Below are 24,300 nucleotides of genomic sequence, written 5' to 3'. Positions count from 1 at the left end.
CTTTTCAACTCCTACGCCAATGTACACATGTGCAAGTCTATATCATTCTATAACTAATGTATTATAGTAATTTGAAGGTTATTAGGACTTTGACAGGATTAGTTCAGAAATCATATATAGTAAGCTACATATAGGTTTTAGTTTTTTTTTTTAACGTAACGTGTCACTTTGAGGCCCTAGAATATTCTTGTATCAAAAATGAAAATATTTAGAGCCATTTTTTTGATAGCATTGGACAATCATAATTTACGATAGAAAATTATTTATATCGGGGGGTTCCCTGATATATCACTACATTTTACAACATGATTATCATTTCAAGAATTCTTTTGAATATCTACTGTTTTATAATTTTTGCTAAGAAATTTTAAATATTGTTCCAGCTGGTTGAATATTAAGTGTCATTTATCGAATAACGAAGAACGAACCAACCCACCGCATATATCGAATGCATGTATTTCCGCCTTTAGTAACTGATCACACGTACATTACTGATAATCTATTAATAGAAATGATATTTCCATATATATATATATACATATACATCGTACTGTTATCAGTACACCTGTTAAATATCATTCAAGCAGTTATTTATTCTTTGACGAATAGGTATGTATTTATTATTCTACAGTATAGGATTCTAAGTAATTTTATAGTTAAATCAAAATTTTCTGTCCTCCTAGATGAATTATATTTTTCTCAGGTATGTTAATAATTGAAAAGATTGTACCTTTTACTACAAACCAATAAAAATCTGAAATGGCCTATATCTGTAGTCGACTGTACTGATTTTTACTCGACCAGTCTGAATTGGTTTGAAATTTACTTGATATTAATACTCGACTGTAGTATGAACCATACTTAACAGTCTGATCATTTACTCGACCAGTACTTAACCATAATACGTGTCTGAACCATATTCGACATAGTCTAAACCATGCTCGACCTAGTCTGAACCATACTCGACCTAGTCTGTACCATACTCGACGAAGTCTTAACCACCCTAGACCTATTTGGTTTTTTGTATATATCTATTTTAAGATACACCTGTGACGTAATTTTTGGTTCAAATTCTCCATTATTTTTCAGAAATGGAGTTATTTTCTATTGTTACTCTTCATTTATCCGGACGTTTTGTCCTTTTAATATTTCCATGGACACCCATAGGCATAATTCAAAAGGATGTAACGCGAAATTGAACATTGTTGAATGAAGATAAAACTAAAACGACTTATTTTCTTATTCGTGCCCTCAAACGCAAATAAAGTATTGTAAACAAAAACTCAAACACATATATATGGGAAACAGTTCGCCTAGACAAGTGCAGGAAAGTTTTATTATCAAATAATTCAACTGTCCTCAAATCACTTTGCCAGCACACTAAGACCGCTGCAGCATACATGTCTTACAAACATATCTACAATGAGAAATAATGAAATAGAATCTTTCATATCACAAAACCATAATTTCATAATGTTCTTTTTAACATCTGCAGAAAAAGTATAATGCATTTACAATATTATAAGTTTATACAAAAGATGTACATAAGGGGGAGGGGGTGGGGGAAACTTCACTACACTAAGACTGAGCTTTGAATGGTCAAGCTATGAAAATGTATTTTCAATTTTAACTTTTACCGCGAATGACCAGTCCGTGCTATCATACAAAGAACTTTAAACTCTTAACTTTGTTAAGGTGACTTATTGTTATGCTAAAATAATTTAAATATTATTGTAAACATAAACACATGTTCCCAATATAACAACAAACCCATGTGCTATCGATAGTTAATAAATACATTAATACTTGATTTGTGTTTAAATTGGGATCGTAGTAATGCAATGAACATTAAATATCTCATTACTTGTATTAACAAACAGCTTTTATTTGCGAGACGTAATTCCATTGTGTAAAATAATAATCACTAAAAATTCAACAATATAATCCACAATTTGTTTTCCGATGCAAATCTTGGCTGAATTTCTGTCACAGATAGTATCCAAGTGGGTAAAAACGAATATTTCCCATTGAGTCTCATTCCTCTGTGCAGCTACAAAATATCAAATGTTTTAACTGTGTGTGAGTCAGTGAATTATATTGTAATATTGAACACATTTACTGTATTCATTAATGAAAGAAAATGAAAATAAAGTTCACATAAAGATTAGATTTAAATTTTACCGTTTAACAAATGTTTAAGATATCATTTCCTTAAAATATTTTAATTTTCCACAGCAAAAATCGTATATATATATATGTATATATATACGAGTCTAAATTGAAAACTACGATCAAACCTATGTTTGCGTTGGATAAAAACCGCAATTTTTTATACGTGTGCATGTAAAACAAATTTCGTTGTAGAAGGGTCTGGATACAGCACAAACAACATTTTCCAAAAGACCAAAAAAGTGAAGAAGTATATTTAAACAAAACGCATTTGACTAACAGGTCGAACAACTGATGTTTTTTTAACCCTGCTGACTGCCATTGGCAGTATATATATATTGTATATATACAACTCGTCTATACATCAACCCAACAATGTTAGATCTGTAAATTTGCTTTCGCAAATTTTTTTGTTCTTTTCTCGCCGGGACACCGAAAGCTTGATTTTTATGAAGCCCAGGTGGTCGTGTGGTCTAGTGCACCGGTTACAGTGCAGGCGATTTGGTGTCACGATATCTCAGTAGCATGAGTTCGCGTAATATAATCGAATTCATTCACTGTTGTTATATGTCCAGTGGAAAATGTAACAGATATATCGGCAGTGCAAATAAACGGCGTTAATCTTGAAATAAATGTTTAAATGAAATCAAAAGGTAGACCGTTGCCCACTTAAGTTAAATACATAAAAAACGGAATCCAGAATGTTTTTAATCATGCAGATTTTTGTTTCAAAAACTTTTTGCCTTCCTTTCTGATAATAGGAAAGGATGAAACATACTTTCAGTTTGCTTATATCAGTGTATTGCTATTTAAAAATGTTTTGTTCGTTGTAATTAGCAAAGGAAACGACAAAATGTTCTGTTCTGCATGAAATACTGCTTTCTTGTTTCATTATATTTCATCGAATAAAATGTTTTATAAATATAGAACCACATTTTGTTTTGTAAATCCAAGAATTTATATTACCATGATAATAGAACTTCCATAGTAATCCTTGATAACTTTTGAATAAAGGAAATATGTTCCAAAATTGCAGTCAAAATTTATGTTAATAAATTTAGAAAAGTTTTGTCAAAATTAAAGACATGGCATACAAGAAGCACTTTAATAATGTTTAATTACCTCAGTTTATGTGTATTTTACAGGTAAAAAGAAATCCCTATTTTTCTTAAACTCGTGTATTACTTATCTAGTCAATTCAAAATATCTTGTGATTTAAGATTTACAGGATGTTGTAATTTCAAATTGATGTTATTTAAAATTCATTACTTTCTGACCAGGTGTGATTTATTTTAATGAATTTGCAGAGGGCATTACTTTATAGTTTACCACCATTCAGAAGAACAATATAACTAATTTCTTTTATATTGTTTTATCTCTTTTTGATTTATATTATATTAATGTATATCTCAAACTGTAATAAGAATAGATATATATTTCTAATATAAGGTCAAACAATTTCAGTGATTGTGTAAGTTGCTGTTACCTCATTAAAAAGATAGTTATATACCTAGTGTATGTAAACATGAAATCTATATAGATTTTATTAAGGAATTTAGGAAAATTAAGTTTTTGTTTAAAAACAAAACATATGCCAAAGAAGAAGCACCTCAATAAGGTTTCATTACCCTAATTATAGGCTTGGTTTTCAGGTAAAAGAAAATCTTGTTTTTTCTAACAGAACTCTAAAATTTTGAAATTAGATAATTTAACTATCTCGATTGGATAAATCTGAAAATCATGTAAGGATGTAAAAATTGGTTTATATATATATATATATCATTATTCTCTTGTGGCAGTTGTCATGTCAGTTTAAAAAAAGTTATTCTAACAGTTAGAATAAACAAATAGAGGTAATTAGGTCAAGATATCGTTCAGACCTTTGGTCGAGTATGGTTCAGACCGAAAAAATAGGTCGAGAACTGGTCTTGTATTGGTCGAGTACATGTCAAGAATGGGTTAAGACTGCGACAGACTGGTTGGGTACTAGTTCAAACTTTTGGCAAATATGAGGGTCTAGTACAAATCAGTACAGTCGAGTATGGTAAAGTAAAATGCAGACCGATTCAGACTGGTCTAAATCAGTACAGTCGCATTCAGATATACGCCATTTCAGACTTTTACCGAATTGTAGTCTTTGTTACAAAGAATATGAACAAATCTAGACCCGATTAATCAATTTTTGTGATGATGTTTTTCAAAGGTTTCATGAACAATTACTCCATGTTGTTTTTAACGTATAAAAATGTAACAAACAACCTATTGAAAATCACTCCCCTTACCTTGTTTCATTCGTTTAAAGTCCATTTTTTCAATAGCCAATAGCCGAATTTTTCTAGTGAATGAACTACTAGTACTAATATATTAATACGATAAATATCAGTATATATTATTGTACTTCTGGATCCTTTTCAGTGACACAGGATAAAAATAAGGGCTTTAAAAGAATATTTTAAGTTGTCAATGTTTTTCCATCCTTCAGTTAAAAGAAACATTCATGTATTTGATCACAAAATCAAACCTATCATTTTATACAGTTGCGAAAAATGATTTGCTTTAATAAATCGATTGCCTGCTCAATTCAGAACGGGATTATTTTTTTTAAAACTATCAAAGTCTAAACTTTAACTAACCTGTTGAAAATTTTCTAACTAAATAGTGTAAAATAATAAAAGAAACAAAAATACTGAACTCCGTGGAAAATTCTAAACGGAATATATCCAAATGGCAAAATCAAAATCTTAAACATATCTGGATCCTTTACAGTGGCACAGTATAAAAAATCATGTATTCTTGATGTTCTAAAGAAAGTACTTACTGTTCTATTTAAGTTTTACGGAGTTTGGAAGACTAACAATATATTATTAAAAAAAATAATGTAATACTATTACAGGGGTGAACAATCTAGTACTAATTTCCTAAAGTCATATCTTAGGAAGTTAAGAAATTGTATAAGTAAAATAAAGCGTTGTGGTACATCTCGTTGAACTTATTTCAATAATCAATATTCGTCTAACATCCTCAGTCTGACAGGGGCAAACAAATTGAAAACAGAAAACTTAGAATTGCTAATTTGTATTTTGGGAAAAAATATTTCAATAACTATGCAGAGGGATAATTTGTACATATGTTACTTTTCAATGTAACTTTGGTTGCAAAAAATATCTTGGTATTGATTGAGAAAAATAACGTCTAAAAAGAATTCTCCAAACCACTTACTTATAGAGAGAGGTAGATATAATAACACTCCTCGACACAATAAAGTATTTTGAAGATGGTGCAGTAATGCGATCGAAGATAAAACATTTTTTCAGTTGTGAGTCTATCAGAACAACTAGACGATATGATACATGTATCAGTGAAAAATGTGTTTGCAAAAACATTTAAAGAACCAAACGCCAACAAATAACCTGATATGGCAAATGAAGACGAGAAATTATTCTAAGAATTGTGCATATTTAGTAGGACAAAGAAACGTTTTGATGGGATTGACACAAACACATCTACCGAAGTATTTTCTTTTTATATTCGTGATCTCAGATGATGTTTTCTCTTAAACTTTAGAATTTTCCTTTGATGAGGTATAGAGCATTGTCCTTTGGTGACTCTTGCAGAGTGACAAACCCCCTTACTGATGTGCAGAAGACATGAAGAAAAACAATATTTTTGAAAAATAAGCATATATTTGAATCTGGTTCTAAATTATCACTTCTTGATAATCTCTCCATTGTCGTGATAAGTTCACCACTGATGTGTACTGGTCATGATGTCAACTACACAAGATGAATTTATCTTACTTGTTTTATTATTTTGTTATATAAGCATTTTTTTAATCGACCTGATTACATCTCACATTTCAGACTGATAATATTCTATAATACTCATGATTACGTGTTTTTTTTAAATCTTTTATTAACGAAAGGTTCATAATAATTATTATTTCCAATCACTTATACTATGATGTTTATGTATCTTTAAAAGAGCCTATAATTGGTTAATGAAATGCCAAATGTCTAATTTTAACGTGAACATAATTTTAAATTGTACTGACCACCTCAAGCCAATAAGAAGATGAGCGTGCTCGAAAACTTAGTCGACGAAAAAAAACATATATTTTGGGAAATTGTATTATGCTTAGGACTGAATGGAACACGTCTAAATGGTAACTAAGAAGTGCTTTAGATTTTGTCTTTACATAATTATTATTTGTAGTATTATTGATATTATTTTATAAATGTGCAGTTAAGATTAACATATTTCTTTTTAAATGTCAGTGTAACAAGTTCAAATACAAATGTCTCGATAAAAAATGAAACTGAAACATTATGTATGAGCATGTATATTTTTACATATAGTTTCTTTTAAAAACATACGATTGTGGTTTAGAAATAACTGTTTATAAGTATGGTTTCCGGCGTAATAAACTGTTAATTTTGTCAACTTTATCTTAAGAAAAATCACTGTTCTATTGACCCGCGTCATCGGTGTTGCCATGGACATGTGTCCTATCTGTTCAGAACATTGAGAATTCCTAATTAATGTGTCCTTTATTTGCTGTTTGTGGACACTGAATAATTAGCTGTTGTTCATAATTTTTTTTCTTTTAATGTTTTGTCAGATTGTATATTTTTTCGTTTGAATTAATTCGCAATTTGTTAACACGTGTCTTTTATAGCTGACTATACGATATGGGATTTGCTCATACATGTATTTAAAGGCCGTAAGGAGACTTATTTTTGCTTTTATCCGCTTCATTTGCACTCCGTTGGATAGTTCTTCTATGTAGACGTCTTCAAATTCGTGCATTTTCCTTTACATTTCCTATGTTGCAATGCTAATTTTATTACGTCAGTCACAGTAAGAGCAAACAGTTCAATGACAACCGGTGTAAAACATTCATAAAAACAATTTGTCTATACAATCATACCTCATCTTATATCTTGTAATACATATGGTTCAGCTCGGCACTTATTTTATCGAAGATACGTTTTGCTTTACTTACTTGATTTTAGTATGAAAAATGTGTATTTCGACCACGGGTCATCAGTTATCACCCCTTGGCCCGTTAATAGTTTAATGGAGATGTGTCCCAAATATATGCAGTGAATATATGACAAGAAAATTTTCAAAATAGTTAATATCTTTTCAATCATTCTATGTCTTTTTAAATGTGAGGATAGTTTGGCAAATATCATTCCTACAAATTAAACCTGCAAGGATTGTCTGTCCAGACTTTGAAACTGACCAGAATCTTGAACCACTTATGTTTTAAAATATAGCGGGATGAGGTGATCATTTGCTTTTTAAAGAAATCCTTTATATATAATTGTTGCATATTCAGTTCAACCATCAATGTAGTATCGATTTAAAGATTTTAAAGTTTCTTTATTATACTGTGGTTGGCAAATCATAGCGTCTTATATTTTATTGAACATACATAAATTCAATTATGTATACGTGTAATTTGAACAAGCTTAATCAAATTTGTTTTTGTCTACATTAAAATTCTGTAAAATATTCTTTGAGCATAGCATAAGATCGTGCATTTCTGTTCTGTTCGTAAATTTACTGTATGGAATTATTTTTAATATATTAGAGGATTCAATTCACTGCTTATATTATAGTCTTGAATTTAGAAAAAAAAAACTAATTAACAAGTGATTTAAATCTGTTTCTATTCATTTCTATAAAATGCTAAAACAAAAATTAATGTTGGTTTTCTCGGCATTGGTTATAAATATTAAGTATGTTATGTTACTCTTTCAGGAGAAAATACGTTTAATTAAGATGGGACAGCTTTGGTCTAACGAAGTGAGATGTTCTAAAGATGAGGCTGACAAAACAGCTTGGCTAATATGTAAGCATTAAAATTATATTTTCTTTTTTCTCATTCAGAGCTGGACATTTGCTAATATTATAGTAGGTTGCCCAGTTAACTAATTTGATCGATTTAGGTTAATGGAAAAACACACGGCTTTGTTTTATATCATTGGAAAGGAGAACTCATCGAAATACCGATGTCGTCGTTGTCTACAGTGGTCACGATTTTCAAAGCTTAAATTTCAAGGAAATTGCAGATACACGTTTAGACAGCGTGCCGCCCCAGATTGTAAGGAAAGATCTTTTAGCTATAAGGAATAAAATTCACCAAGTAATGAAGAACTCTGGATCTAGAACAATATAAAGAAGTCAAATTTGAAGCAGAATAATTGATCTGGAACTTGCCAATGCCTCACAAATTCTGTAAAACAGATATTGGGGAACAGCAACTTAGTAATATTGTATATATGCAATGGCGGATCCAGGGGTGGGGTGGGGTGGGGGTTCCGGAAGTCGGAACCCCCCTTTTTTTGGCCGATCAATGCATTTGAATGTGGACATATAGCTGGAACCCCCTTTATCCTGGGTTGGGAAACCCCCCTTTTTTAAATGGCTGGATCCGCCCCTGATATGAGTTTTGAGGTTATGATGAATGGAACCAAAGTAATATTGTATATATGAGTTTTGAGGTCATGATGAATAGAACTCAAGTAATATTGTGTATATGAGTTTTGAGGTCATGATGAATAGGACCAAAGTAATATTGTATATATGTGTTTTGAGGTCATGATGAATAGGACTAAAATAATATTGTATATATGAGTGTTGAGGTCATGATGAATAGGACTAAAGGAATTTTTTGTATACGAGTTTTGAGGTCCTGATGATTAGGACTAAAGGAATATTGTATATATGACTTTTGAGGTCATGATGAATAGGACTAAATTAATATTGTATATATGAATTTTGAGGTCATGATGAATTGGACCAAAATAATATTGTATATGTGAGTTTTGAGGTCATGATGAATAGAACCAAAGGAATATTGTATATATGAGTTTTGAGGTCATGATGAATAGGACTAAAGGAATATTGTATATATGAGTTTTGAGGTCATGATGAGTAGGACTAAAGTAATATTGTATATATGAGTTTTGAGGTCATGATAAATAGGACCAAAGGAATATTGTATATATGAGTTTTGAGGTCATGATGAATAGAACTCAAGTAATATTGTATATATGAGTTTTGATGTCATGATGAATAGGACCAAAGTAATATTGTATATATGTGTTTTGAGGTCATGATGAATAGGACTAAAATAATATTGTATATATAAGTGTTGAGGTCATGATGAATAGGACTAAAGGAATTTTTTATATACGAGTTTTGAGGTCCTGATGATTAGGACTAAAGGAATATTGTATATATGACTTTTGAGGTCATGATGAATAGGACCAAAGGAATATTGTATATATGTGTTTTGAGGTCATGATGAGTAGGACTAAAGTAATATTGTATATATGAATTTTGAGGTCATGATGAATTGGACCAAAATAATATTGTATATATGAGTTTTGAGGTCATGATGAATAGAACCAAAGGAATATTGTATATATGAGTTTTGAGGTCATGATGAATAGGACTAAAGGAATATTGTATATATGAGTTTTGAGGTCATGATGAGTAGGACTAAAGTAATATTGTATATATGAATTTTGAGGTCATGATAAATAGGACCAAAGGAATATTGTATATATGAGTTCTGAGGTCATGATGAATAGGACCAAAGGAATATTGTATATATGAGTTTTGAGGTCATGATGAATAGGACCAAAGTAAACAGAGTACATAATGTGCTTATTATTTTTGTGTTCATTATTTATCCGTTTACATAATTTGTATAAGAATACATAAGTTATTGATACATATATTTCTGCTTTCAGCAGACAGTGATAATGTCGATCAGATAATTGTTGTGTATGAACAGATAAATATATTTACGGGTGAAGAAGTTGATACAGAACTAACAGCTTTGACAATAGCTTGTTTGTAAGTAATAAGTTGATACTGTAAACAAAATAATTTTCGCGAATAGAAAAAATAACGCGGATATCAAAAGTTTCGGAGACATAAAACATAGGTCGTCTATTATATAAATACATAATAAAGTAGGATATAAAATAAATCATCTAGAAGTCGGTAAAAGACCTTAACGTGATAAAGTATGTTTGACCATAAGTTGGTTACAGTATTCTTTTCATATATAAAAGACGACAAAAATACAATCCGGGGGGGGGGGGGGGGGGGAACAGTCAATAACCATATGTCGAATAATAAACATTCGCTACATTGAAGACCTGTTGGTGACCCTCTGCTGTTGTTTTTTATTTGGTCGGGTTGTTGTCTCTTTGACACATTCCCCATTTCCATTCTCAATTTTATTCATCACCATGGTCATATAAAACTACCGAAAGGCAAATAGCTGTCCCAAAATACTTCACACATAACTAAATTTTGATCAAATCAAACCTGTCAAAACTACTATAAATCCATGTCCTCCGGAAAGGTACCCCTTCCTGCTCAACAAGTTGCATCCGTTATATAATATATTAATCCAACATCGACTGAACATGGAAAATTAGTATAGTCAGTTGAAGTAAGTCTAGGTACACGCAAATAGATGCTGTCCGTTATAACTTTATGTTTTGGGTTTCTATCTTCATTTAATTGCGTTTCTCCTGAAGTATCACTTATTTTATTTACATGACTTTGGTTATCTGGTATTAACGGCGATGGGGAATTTGCATATGTCTCTAAATGGTAAACAAACATTTAAAGAACGTTTAGCAATAACTTTCTGCTCGGGAATGGTAATTTACCTGAATTATAAAAAGATTTGTTGAATCTTTAGCGATCGTAATTTCAATCTAATTAAACTGAAATTACAGGGAACACGATGTCAAACTCGTCAAAAAATTAATACAGAAAGGTGCAGATATTCATTTGTTTGCCAAAGGGAATGGCCAGAAACGTTCCCGTAACTGTGGACCACCCATATACTGTGCGGCAACCAAATATAATGTCGAAATTATAAAACTTCTCATAGATGCAGGTACGTGATTAAATTTTGGTTTTACAGACAATTAGTTATACAAAATTTGCTTTTTTCAAAACTAGAATTAAATGTAAATTACTTTTATGAAAAACGTTATGTTATTGGTAATTAATACTGAAGTATTCAACAACAAATATTTTTTAACTCTTTATAATACGCTTATTTAACTATTTTGTTTGGCCAACATGAACTCCAAAAAGAACGATACCAGGCCTTGCGGTCATAAAACTTTTGAGCACGATTTTCGTACCCAGACTCAAGAATAAAACTACTGGATTTTGTGTTTCGAGCACTTATTTTGTACTCGGAGTACTGAGTAAAGTTTAAGGACCGAGAGCCCAGGTTCATCGAAAGACGAAAGAGTAAGCGTCTCCTGTAATGCATGTATCCCCTGCCATGAGAATTCATATTAATAACATTAGAAATTGAATATTCTATTCAAACAATGTGAAATAGAATATAGAAGTCCTTTACCAAATTGCCTATGGAAGAAAATTGAGCAAATTACATCGCAGTCATTAGGGAATCGCAAAGACAAATATGCATACAAAAAACGTCAAATTATGGCTAAAATGTTTCATTAATGAAGATAAAGGTTTTATTTGATATTTGATATTTAAGTTTGAATTTAAATTTCCTGCTTAAATCCTGAAAAACACGTTAAAAAGGAAAAGAGCAGATTTACTATCAATGTAATAATTATATGGTTTTGAAAGAAAGTGCCTTCCTTCCTAGATTTTGCGCCCTTTATGGCCTTTTATGAAAATTGAAAATTTAACCATGGAATATCCCAACCAAGAAACAAAACTCTAATTACGTATCAATGAGCATATTCAGAGCTGCTCGGATCATCGACATTAATGGAATTTCAAACTATTGATATGAAAATAAATTTAATAGTATATACCTTTATAATATATCTAGTGGTAATCATTTCTTCGAAAAATCATCTCAATATACAACTTCAATAAAACGAGAATAATTTCTATGTTATTTAATTTTATCTATGTGTTCTAAATTTGGTTTAAAGTACTTTTAACATAACATGAAGGACATAAAAATCATTCGTCTAAAGTACATGTTGTATATTATATTTAAGGAGTGGACATTAACAGATTCCAAGGATTTCGGGGGGGTGTCAATGTATCGAAATCATCTGACCAACATGCAATTATTGGCCGACCTCGACGGGAAGAGTTTAGATGTTTCTTCACAGATTCTTCATGTCCTTATGGTCCTGGACGGTTTTTAAAGGTACTTGAACAGTATTTAAATGCTGGCGTTAAACTTAACACTACATCCTGGGGACCATGTCTTTTTTTAGGGTAAGTTTTGTTTCATTTTTACAATATGCTTTGTTTAAAAAGCTACGTACTTCTTCCGAGTTTTCAATCTAATCAGACTTAAATGATAGCATATCAAAGTATAAATTAAAATAAACACATGTCTATCGTTGCAGAATCAAAACTATAATTTGTAATTACAAGTAAAATCAAAGATTGGTTGCTAGACAAAAGAACCATCAAAGGCGTTCGAATAAAAACATTTTTAGCGAGTTTAACTGTAGACCTTTACTTTTGTGTAGTTCATATAATTCCTACGTTGACAAGTAAAAAAATTATTAAAAGTACATGGTTACTACATATAGGTGTATACGACAATAACTATTTCCGGCTCGTAAATGAAAGTACTGCATGATATCATAACACAGATTTTGCTGTACAACATACTACATATAGTTGTGAATCATATGGGTTTTTTTCAAGCTCTTAATCGTTCAAATTTTCAAACAATGTGAATAGTACATTTAATAGAAACCATAATAGATTTATAAGATCTGAGATCACCTCCGTTTTTTGTTTTTTTTACTTTCGTGTTGATTAGACTTTTGTTTTCTATATTGTGATTTTTTTTTACTTTTGGTCTTCATTTTTTGCAATGTCGTTGTCAGTTTATTTTGTGAGTTTTGTCCCTTTGGTAAGTCGTTCGCCTCTTTTTTTTTTACCCTCAGCACCATAATTCCCTAGTTCATCTTCAAATGTATTGTTTAATGAACGTTTCTGTGAAAGAAGGAAGAGTAAAGCAACTTCTAGTTTGCATGAACTCACGTTCCACTGCATTTTACAAACATTTCGCTTTGATGAATACAACCATTAGAACATGATTAACAGGTAAGTTTACTACCCCAGTCGTACTTGACATTCGTGATTATTTTTAACAGAAAGTAGGAATGGGAAATACACCATAGGAACATAATTGCACATAAGTAACTTGGCATATATTTTGCATATAATCTTAGTTTGTGGGTGTTTGCACATGGTATATCATTTATCTAGATCTGGACAATGTATATTTTAACATTGCATTGTTATCACTAAATCGAGGAAAATGACATAATCAAACAACTGATCATTAATTTTTGTAATAAAATATATGAAAATAGTGGAATTAACCATTTTGGAGTGTAAAAACTTCTTTGGGTATTTTAGATAAATAACGTGCTTTTGGTGGTCCTTTTGATTCGGTTGACAATTCTGCCTTTTCCCCTCTTTACACTACACATCACTTCAACACAATCTTACCAAACAAAAGTGTTCCTATATAACTAAATGGACGTTTAAAGGGGCACTAGCTACGAGATATATAAAAAATATAAAATATGATTTTTTTTTGTTCAATCATTAATGAAAGTGAAATAGTGAAATAATAATTCGCTTTTAGCAGCCAGTATGGTTCAATTTTGTCAAAATAAGCTAAGAAACATTGATGATGAATTATTCACTTGCAAGTGAATAATTCGATCTCATTGAATTTGTATTCATGTGAATTTCAATTTAACCCCTTAGCTATAGATGGGTAACGCAGGCATTGTGCGTGTCAAGTTATTTAAAGGAAAAGAACGTCAAAATTGAAAATGAAACAGAGATAAATCATTTGATTGACTGATTTGATCCACACAAAAAACATTCTTATACAGATAAAAATGAAACTAATGTTAGTTAAAGTTCTTAATAAGGGACACGAGGAAAAACTTTTATCGTATACCCAACGAACAGGTGTACTATCTTTATTATTTAAAAAGAATGACCCATTATCTTTGGACAATTATCGTCCTATATCATTATTAAATGTCGATTTGAAAATACTATCCCATGTTTTGGCTCAGAGACTTAAAAAACTGCTTCCTAAACTAATTAATGAAGATCAAACTGGGTATGTAAAAAATCGTTTTATTGGATTCAATTTAAGGCAAATTCAAGACATTATGGACTAAGCAGAATCATACGGAATTGATGGGGCTATCGTATTTGTTGATTTTACTAAAGCTTTTGATTCTTTGGAATGGGAATTCATGTTAAGCGTTCTAAAACATTTCGGTTTTAATGAATCATTTATATCATGGGTGGAAACTTTATATAAGGGAGTACAAACATGTGTAATAAATAATGGATGGGTATCTGAGATTTTTGAAAACTCCAGAGGAATCCGTCAAGGATGCCCTTTATCTGCTTTACTTTTTGTTTTGTCAGTAGAAATTATGGCTTTGAGATTACGACAAAACCCTGACATCAAAGGTATTCGAATTACTATTGATAAAAAAACACATAGCATAAAAATATCTCAATTGGCGGATGAAACAACTCTTTTTTGTAGTTCAAAAACCGACATATCAAATGCTATGAATATAATAGAAACGTTTGGTTCTTTCTCAGGTCTGAGATTAAATCGTAGTAAAACAGAAGGAATATGGATAGGGGCGCTTAAACAGAGTAAAGATAAAATTGAGGGAATACGCTGGACGGACAAACCAGTTAAAGCCTTAGGAATTTATTTTGGTCACAACACAAATGAATGTGAAAAGTTAAATTGGGAAACTAAAATTGATAAAATGAAATCCTTACTTAAGGCTTGGAAAAAATGAAAATTAACTACAATTGGAAAAATATTAATTATAAAATCTTTGATCTTACCTAAATTTACATTTTTGGCTACTTCGTGTATTGTTCCAAACAAATACATAAAAGAGATTGAAAGCTGTTGTTTTAAATATATTTGGGAAGGTAAAAATGACAAAGTAAAAAGAAATACACTTATTGGCGAATATCAAAAAGGGGGGTTAAAAATGGTTGATTTTGATAGCTATTTTACATCACTGAAAGCTTCATGGGTTTCCAAATTTAATTCAACCACTATGCCGAACTGGAAGATTATTCCTACCAAATATTTCAACAATCTGGGAAAAAATTATCTTGTCTTTAACATGAATTTAGATAATGTTAAATCACTAAAAGAATTTGAAAATATACCAGACTTTTATTTGCAAGTAATTTCAAGCTGGGTGAAAACAGGGGGAGGTTTTACAAAACTTAAAGATAATTTTTTAAATATTAGAAAACAGATTATTTGGGGAAATAGATACGTTAAACATTGTAACAAAAGTTTGTTCTTTCAAAACTGGGTAGCAAGTGGGTTGATTTATATCAACGACATACTTGATCGTGAGGGAAAGTTATCAGAGGTTTTTATTTTAGAAAAATTAAGCAATAAGTCTAATTGGATTGCAGAGTTTACGATATTAAAATCTTCCATCCCAAAGGAATGGCAGCAAGTTCTAATTAAAGAAAACTCTGTAAAGAGTAAAATCAGTATCAATAAGAATAACTTGAGATGGGGAAACAAACAAATACAAGCAAAAGATATCTATAATAAAATGTTATATAATAGTCTAGTAGATCAAAAATATTCACAGCCAATTGGTATTAATATTTGGACAAGAAATTTGAAGTTAGATAGCAAGCCAAATATGTCATTCGTAAACGATTTTATATTTAAATTTTTAAGAGAGAATAAGATGAAAATGTTTAGATGGAAATTGATAAATTATATTATTCCAACAAAGCAATTACTATTTAAATGGAAAATTTCTACTGATAGTAAATGTAATTTTTGTCAAACAGAAGATGAAGATTACTTCCATTTCTTTATAACATGTTCTTTTTTAAAAGACTTTTGGAATAAAATGGAACATCTTCTTGCACAACTCAATTTTAAAAATAAGATATCAGTTAAACAATTAGTTTTTGGATACAAAATATCAGATAAGGGTTATTATGGTTTTAACTATTTTTTGACAGTTTTAGGTTTTTGCATTTTCAAGTCATACTATGTTTCAGAGCAAAAATTGAAATATATAGATGTATATGAATTGTTTATAAAGGAATTAAGAAGGGTTATGCATGAAAGCAAAATAATTTCTCAAAGTGTATTTTTCATAAATTTGAAGAAACTGATTTAATAGAATAATTTGCATATATTGTAATAGTTTATGTTATATTGTTTATTATATTCTGAGTATGTTCCTGGCAACTCAGAAGATTTTTTCACAGGAATACTCCTCTGGCGCTTGGACAGTGAAGTATAATTGTAACAAGATATCTTTAGAATAAAGTATATATTTGTTGTTAAAAAAAAAACAAAAAACATATATTTTTAATCTATAATATGAAATTAAACAGACTTAGAAATATCTAATTGCACGAGCTCGCTTATCTATTTATATCCATATCTATATTTATTTTTATATCGCTTATATAACCATCGGAGGTCTTCGGTGGTCAACTCGACAGTTAATTATATGGCGTCTAAACTATTATACACACGAAACGAAGCATCATATTATCGAGCCCATGCCCTGTAAATTGTTTATTTTAGACTTTTTATAATTTGGATAAATGTTTTACATTGTTATAAATCAAATATGATAATTTGATTCAAATCGGTGAACATGAATTTGACGGCTAGTGCCCCTTTTATAAATCTGATTGCAAATTTATTTTTTGTACCTCATATACAGCATTTGTCTCAATTGAGTCAAAAGTAAATATGCTTACTGGAGGTGTGATGAGATGATTAAAGCCCTATTTTTTTTCCTTGACAATATGTGTGTACGTTTTGGAAATAAAGTTGATCGAGAGATTCTATGTACTCCTGTGGATACCAACTGTGCCTCTTTAAGACTTGTTTCTATACTGTTATGAATCACAGTTTATGGCAAAACTTAGTAAAGGCCCGTCTAAACTCCATTTGATTGATAAAATCAACAACCCTTACTTGATGATATTTTCTCGTTGAATAATGAAAAAATCTCTAAAATATACTGCCGGATTTTACCCTCAGGAACTTACCTTAAATAAATCAACAGCAATACGTGTCTTTTCCTAGATTTGGCTATTAAAGTTTTACAACAAAAGCTATACACAAAAGTTACAGCAAAAAGGATAATGTTTCTTTCCCTATTGTTACTTTTCCTTTTTTGAAGAAAGGGAATGTTCCTGTTTATACATCTCAACTCGTTTTTAATGCCCGTATCTGTATTTTGATTAACTTTTGCAGATGTATTATGAATATGTAACTAGTCTACATGCAATATAAAAATTAAACCATGTTTCTACAATATTAAGAAAAAAAAACAAGATCAGTTTCATATTATTTTATTCATATATAAAAGATGTCATAACAACAACATGTTACTGTAAAGGTAGACTTTGAATGAAAGCATATTGATATCAATAATGCCTTTAATTCTTGTGTATGCTTACTTTTAGATGCACGACTTTTTTATTAGTTGTTATTGTTATCTTGCTGTCAGTAACTGATAATACTCTCAGTTCTGTTTTTTTGTTGTTGCTGGGATGTACAAGTATCCGTCCGCGTCCACGTAATGTTTTTGTTAGATGTATTTCTATGTATATCCACCTGATGAGTTAAACCTTTTCAACTGATTATGATAGTTTGTTCTAATGTTGTACTGTTACACCACTATCCTAGGTTAGAGAAGGGTTGGCTTCAACTTATTTGACCCCGCCATATTGTGTATGTGTCCGTCCCAAGTCAGGAACCTGTCATTCAGTGTTTGTTGTTTGTTGCTTTGTTACATATTTGTTTTTCGTTCATTATTTTGTACATACATGATGCCGTTAGTTTTCTACTTTGAACTGTTTTACATCTGTCATTTGGGGCCTTTTTCTGGCTGACTATGCGATATTGGTTTTGCTCATTGTTGCAGGCCATGCAGTGACATATAGTTGTTCATTTCTGTGTCATTTGTTCTATTGTGAAGATATGTCTCATTGGCAATCATACCACATCTTCTTTTTTATAACTACATGAAATCATGTAATTACAGAACCTTACATGAAAATATCTATTTTCAAAAGAGGGGCGAAAGACACCAGAGGGACATCTAAATAACTCCTAGATCGAAAGTAAACTAACAACGACACGGCTAAAAAAAAAGACAAACAGACATACAACAGTACACAAGACACATCATAGAAAACTGAAGACTAAGCAACACGAACCCCACCAAAAACTGGGGGTGATAACAGCTGCTTCAGGAATCAACATACAATAACACCAAATTAAATACACGTCTAGCAAAACAACATTATATACAATAAAGGATAAAGCAGTTTGCTACTTATTTTACACGTCATGAAAATTCATGGCATATTTGCCATTGGACTTTAAGCAATCAATGAATTCAACAAAAAAAGGAAAAACTCCCGTAACAAATCCAGTTGGAGGAAATTGACGCCACATTATCATCATAACATCATCTGTTAACAAATAAAAGTATTGGCTTACAAGGGATTGGTATTATGAGAATTACAAAATTTTAAATTATTGGGCATAAGAATGAATAAGTGGCTGGATAACAACCATCAATCATGTCATATATGAAAGCATTACCTTAATTATATGGTCTAAAGTCTAACATTAATTTAGATAGAATAAACAAAATTGTAAAAAGATAAAGGCCATAATTTTAAGTCATTATTTTAAATAAAATAATTGTAAATTGGGCATAAAGGTCACACAATTTAGCACTAATTTCATTTCTATCAGAGATGTGTGAATTGACAATATATCAATCTTAAAGTCTTGTAATTGCCTTGATTAGAAACGTTACATAATTCTTAACCAGAGTCATTCATACATAAAATATAAGTTTTGGTGACCTTATTTCTGCATCGATTTTTATTTTAATCCCAGATGTGCATACTGAAAATATATACATGTACTACTCTGCTTTTACTATATCTGGATCTTAGTATTGTTGTGTATGTGCAAGAAAAACAAATGTAACATTTTTTAGGATTTCAAAATAAACCTTGGCTGATGGTATAAGCTATGCTAAATTGTGTATCTACTTCAAAGTAACAATACTGCATTAGGATCTAAAACTAATATATTTATTAAATTTTGGTTTATTTCATGTAGAAGCTCATATTTAATTAGAAAGTAAATTCATCCAGTGCCAACATGTTATTTTACAAATCAAAACATACAACCCAACACTAGGAATTGTCATCATGAGGGTCATTTTTGCAAATATGGTTATATTTGCGATTTTGAAAAAAAGGGATGGACATGTCATATACATAATTAGACCGTTGCTTTTCCCGTTTGAATGATTCTACACTAGTAATTTTGGGCCCCTTTTTAGCTTGTTGTTCGGTGTGAGCCAAGGCTCCGTGTTGAAGACCGTACATTGACTTATAACGGTTTACTTTTTTAAAATTGTTATTTGGATGGAGAGTTGTTTCATTGGCACTCACACCACATCTTCCTATATCTATCTATGTACAGTCAACAGATTGTAATTGATGACAATAGCCTTCACTTTTTTACATTCCTTACTTTTTGCATGTGTAGTGTAACAGTATAGTATTTGCTAATTCAGTCATCTGAAACATCTTAGTTCTTTTTTCTTGTGCTATAAGATTACTTTCAACTTATACAGTTACCGTATAACATGTATATAGTTTCTTTCAAGTTACTTCTGCCTTTTTAGCACATCATTAACATGTCAATCCTACGGAAAACCAGCCTACATAGCCTCCAACTAACACCAATTATGTATCTTTGAAGAAAATAAAACAATAGTTTAATTGTATTTTTTATAAAGTATAACAATTGAATTAGGACACCGAACTTTAGGACTGTATTGGATTATGGTATTTATTATTTGCCCTTAATATTGGCTGAAAAACAGAATTTGATTACTTTAAGCCTTATCAAGGGCATAACTCTGAAAAGTAGTTCAAATTCAAAATGAATCAGTCAGTGTTAATTACCATCATTTCCAAGTTTCATATGATTCCGGTCAAGGCTTAATCCCGTTAGTACCAGGAAAAACAAGTTTGTTGAGAATGCACTACATGTATACGAAAGTAAAACTGCTGTGAACACATTTTATCACACAGATATGTGTATCATGTTCCGCCCTTTTAGTCGATTTGCAAACAATTTATTATCGAAAATGTTCTTATTCCCTTTATAAGTTTATATGTTAGCTAAGGTTTTACATTTTATAAATTAATAGATTATATATATTTTTATTATCCTTTCTACTCATTAAAGTAAAAACATCAGTTTGTTCACAATATATGATCCATTGGCTTTGTCAGTTTATGACTAGACCTAGTTTTCATCTTTTTATTTTCATATTTGTTTCAATGATTCGGGTTTTGACGGATTATGTTGTATTGTACAATAGTTTTTGGGTATACCTGTTTGCAATTTTATGTTTTGTTTCAATCAATTTAGGGAAACACCTTCTATAATCCGTTAACAATTTTATAAAGTTATTTTAAGATTGACTGGTGACCTAAAAACAAATAGGCATCTTCCCCTCCCCTTTATCATCCATCATTAGAATTTTCATTGAAGAAAAGCAATCATAAAGGTACATTTTTTCCAATTCTTATATTTATTTTTACTCATGGTGACCTTCACCCTTACAATTTTTTCATTATTCGGGCAAATGTATTCATTTCCTATAATAATTCAAATATTCTTTTAAATACTTTGTTAACTTATACCTTATTTTTATATATTTTAGGCGGGGTAAGGTTTGTACGGAAAGGTCACCCAATCCTTTAGGAATTCCTGAACACTATTTTTTTTTTACTACAGCAATAATGTTACTACAACATGGAGTGGATCCGAACTTGTACACGATTAGTGATGTTTTGCGTCAAGAAAGGAGACACCAAATTATCGATCGGTTTGATGTAAACCGGAATCATAACTGTATTGTTCGAAAGTCATTTGTAACAACATTTCTGGCTGCTGGGTATGATCTACCCATATCTGAAATGAACCACCTTGAAAAATATTGTCGTAGATGGGACATTGACTTTGAACTAATTACCGATTTTGGAAGACCACCAAGTTTAAAGCACCTTGCTCGAACACTAATTCGGAAACACATCAGATTCGTCAATATGGACACATCTGTATTTCCTGTTATAGACAAGTTAACACTTCCTACGATTCTTAAAGATTTTTTAAAACTATATGACGTTAGTCCTTCCGATATGACATCAATAATTTGCTATACAGACAGCCCCCGGTTACGTTTCTGAATTGTATCATTTTGTATGATCATAATTTACCAAACTTGGCTATGAGTAACACATGATACTCGATTCATTTCATTATTCCTCATCACTCATCAAACCTATTTTTAAAAATGTATATGCAATGTAGATTGTTTTAGATACATTTCGTACTTTTGATGGTCCTTTTACTTCGGTTGACAGTAATGACCCTCTACAATATTACACTTCCACACAATCTTATTAAACATAATTTAATCAAATGATCTTGTGAAAAATCTGATTGCAGATTTAATTAAAGCTGTCTCCTGTTATGTTAAGTTAAATGTGCTAGATATAATTACTGGAACCTTGATTAGATGATTAAAGCTTTAGATGTTCTCCTTGACAATATCAACGTTTCCGCAATAAAGTTTATCGGCAGGTTTCAAGTATTCCTATAGGCACAAATTGTGCCCCTTTAAGGTGGTATGGGAGTATAAATTAAAAATGATATAATTTGTTCATACTTTGACAAAACGTAGTATATATTGATATATGTTCAAAAATATAATAACAATGATAGGTCACCGAGCATTTTCTCAAGCTACAGGTTGTTACAAAATGACACATTTCGTATGGATTATACGGGAAAAACATCATTGTGTGATTAGAAGCTAAACTAAATGATAGAATTGTCAAATAAAATACGAGAAGATAGCTTTTAGAAAATAATTTGAGAATATCTAAAGAAAAGATAGGGTCACCGTGTGTTTGTCCCGGCTAAAATACAAAATAGCAAAATTCCTTGAAGAGTCCTTCAGAAAATACCATATTTCAGAGTTATCTCCACTTAAAATGCCAATTATAAAATATTAAAAATCAAGCATAAATAATCTACACTTGTAAAAATATTGACATTATAAGTTAAAACCTTATAAATTGGTTCTTTTAAATAAAAAAAAATCACATTAGTTATTTGCATTCCTGCATAAAATTTTGCTAATTTGATTGAAAATCTGGACCTTAGGTTCTCTGGTTTTTACAACCCAAAATGGCGAAAGACACCCATACCACCTGAATAGCAGACGTGTTTCTTTCAGTATGAATCCAGTGTATGACCTAACTCAGTATAGAACATTGTAATTATACGAAAACTTACAAAAGGGAACTTAATTTAACTGTCCCTTGTAGCCTTCAATTTGTTTCGATTCGGGCGGCACTGGTGGGTCTTATCTCGATATTGATATTTCAGTTTCACAAAGGAAATAAAAGAAAACATTATCCTACTAAAGAGACGAATTTTCGTTCCCTGTTATTTTCTATGTATAAGTGGTAAATAAAGTATGGAATTTCGTTTTCATAAATCTCTTTAAACTAAATTCTTTCATAAATACAAAGATTAGAAGTTTGGTCGTACCTGTAAAAATATCATATCTTAATGTGATTGTGATGGTAATAGAGCACATTAAATCAAATACTATCAATGTAAACGTATTGATCCTTATGAAGACGAAACGCGCGTCTGTCGTATCAAATTATAAGCCTGGTACTTTGGATAACCATTATGTATCTTTTATTCATATCCAATGGGTTTTTTTTATTGTAAAGTTAATATGTCAGATAGACATCAGACGATGAGTATGCTGTTCACCTCCATTAACTTGTCAATGTATTTATGAAATCGTATTTATGACTCTATATTTTCTAGAATTAAATGTGGACATCACATTACAACATTTTTATGTTACTTACTCCCATATCTGTCTTCGGTTAATCTGCCTTGAAACGTCACCTCATACAAGAAAGAACTGTCGCAAAACTTGTTTTTGGAACACAACTTGTGGCTTACCACAACATGAGTATCATTTCAAATAACATACACATGTATCTAACGCCTGCACCGTTTGGATTGGTAAAAGTGAGCACCTGATTGTTAAATCTCTTACTTAACTCAATCACTGATTCAAACTTACTGATCCAACCAGCATAGTAAATCTAAAATTGAAATTTATATAGCTCAATTACGATATATCATCTGAATCAGATAGATAGATAGATCTTTATTCTCATTAACTAAATAACATAGTTACAGAGATGATAATATATACAATACAACATATTTTGCATGTGTGAAATATACATAAATAAATGTAGTTTAACCAGGAGGACAGACTTCCACTGATATATAGTTTATAAATCTACACAATTTTTCTAGTAAGACAATATTGACTGTAGTGAATACATTTTTAAATTTAAGAATATTAACATTTGTACAACAATAGTGTGGTAAATATTTATATCGTTCTTTTTTGAAAAAGGGACAAGACATTACATAATGGAATTCATCGCCGATATCAGCAGATTCACAAAGGTGACATAGCCTCTCTTGTCTTTGAACATTTTGCCACCTCCCCGTCTCCACTGGCAAACGGTGATTGCCACATCTAAATTTACATAGTTTCAGTGCATTTTTTAACGATAAAACTGTAATATAATTTTCAAATTTAAGTTCTGTTTTGAATAATTTATAACATAAACCTTTTGATGATTGATTTACATTTGCAAACCATTCTTGTCTAAACTGATCTTTTAACTTTTGTTCAATACTTAATACAATCCAATTTTTTGAGATACAATCTTGATTTTGCCAAATGTTTGACATACCACAATTATCAAAGATACTTTTGATAAATAACAACCATTTGTTTTCAATTCCATACTTATTATAATTAATATATATCAACTTATATAACATTGACGAAATCTTGTTAGCAAGTGTGTTATTAAGAAGGTTGCACCAAAATT

General features: G+C 30.6%; 1 protein-coding gene across 9 annotated transcripts; it reads left to right on the top strand.

Moving 5' to 3' along the window:
• On the top strand, nt 1–23,226 carry LOC139528632 (sex-determining protein fem-1-like). 9 transcript variants are annotated; one of them, XM_071324699.1, is made up of 6 exons: nt 1–119; nt 7,936–8,026; nt 9,936–10,041; nt 10,941–11,104; nt 12,207–12,432; nt 21,015–23,226. In XM_071324699.1, the coding sequence occupies exons 1-6, from the start codon at nt 57–59 to the stop codon at nt 21,538–21,540; spliced, it is 1,176 nt and encodes a 391-aa protein (XP_071180800.1). In that variant the 5' UTR covers nt 1–56; the 3' UTR covers nt 21,541–23,226. The 9 variants fall into 9 exon arrangements, with proteins under 9 accessions (XP_071180800.1, XP_071180804.1, XP_071180801.1 ...); XM_071324703.1 differs by having other exon boundaries at nt 13–119; nt 21,089–23,226; XM_071324700.1 differs by having other exon boundaries at nt 30–119; nt 9,939–10,041.
• The last annotated feature ends 1,074 nt before the right edge of the window (nt 23,227–24,300 follow it).

The sequence above is a fragment of the Mytilus edulis genome, chromosome 6, assembly GCF_963676685.1.
Source record: "Mytilus edulis chromosome 6, xbMytEdul2.2, whole genome shotgun sequence".
NCBI classification, from domain to species: Eukaryota; Metazoa; Mollusca; class Bivalvia; order Mytilida; family Mytilidae; genus Mytilus; species Mytilus edulis.
The sequence above is the reverse complement of the archived record's forward strand: the minus strand, read 5'-3'. Positions and strand labels throughout refer to the sequence as shown.

Excerpts from the sequence above, each read along its gene's own strand:
- LOC139528632 (XM_071324699.1), top strand. The coding sequence starts at position 57 with ATGTATTATAGTAATTTGAAGGTTATTAGGACTTTGACAGGATTAGTT. Across the intron at positions 8,027-9,935 it reads CAAAACAGCTTGGCTAATAT|CAGACAGTGATAATGTCGAT; the intron begins GTAAGCATTAAA and ends TTCTGCTTTCAG. Across the intron at positions 11,105-12,206 it reads AAAACTTCTCATAGATGCAG|GAGTGGACATTAACAGATTC; the intron begins GTACGTGATTAA and ends ATTATATTTAAG.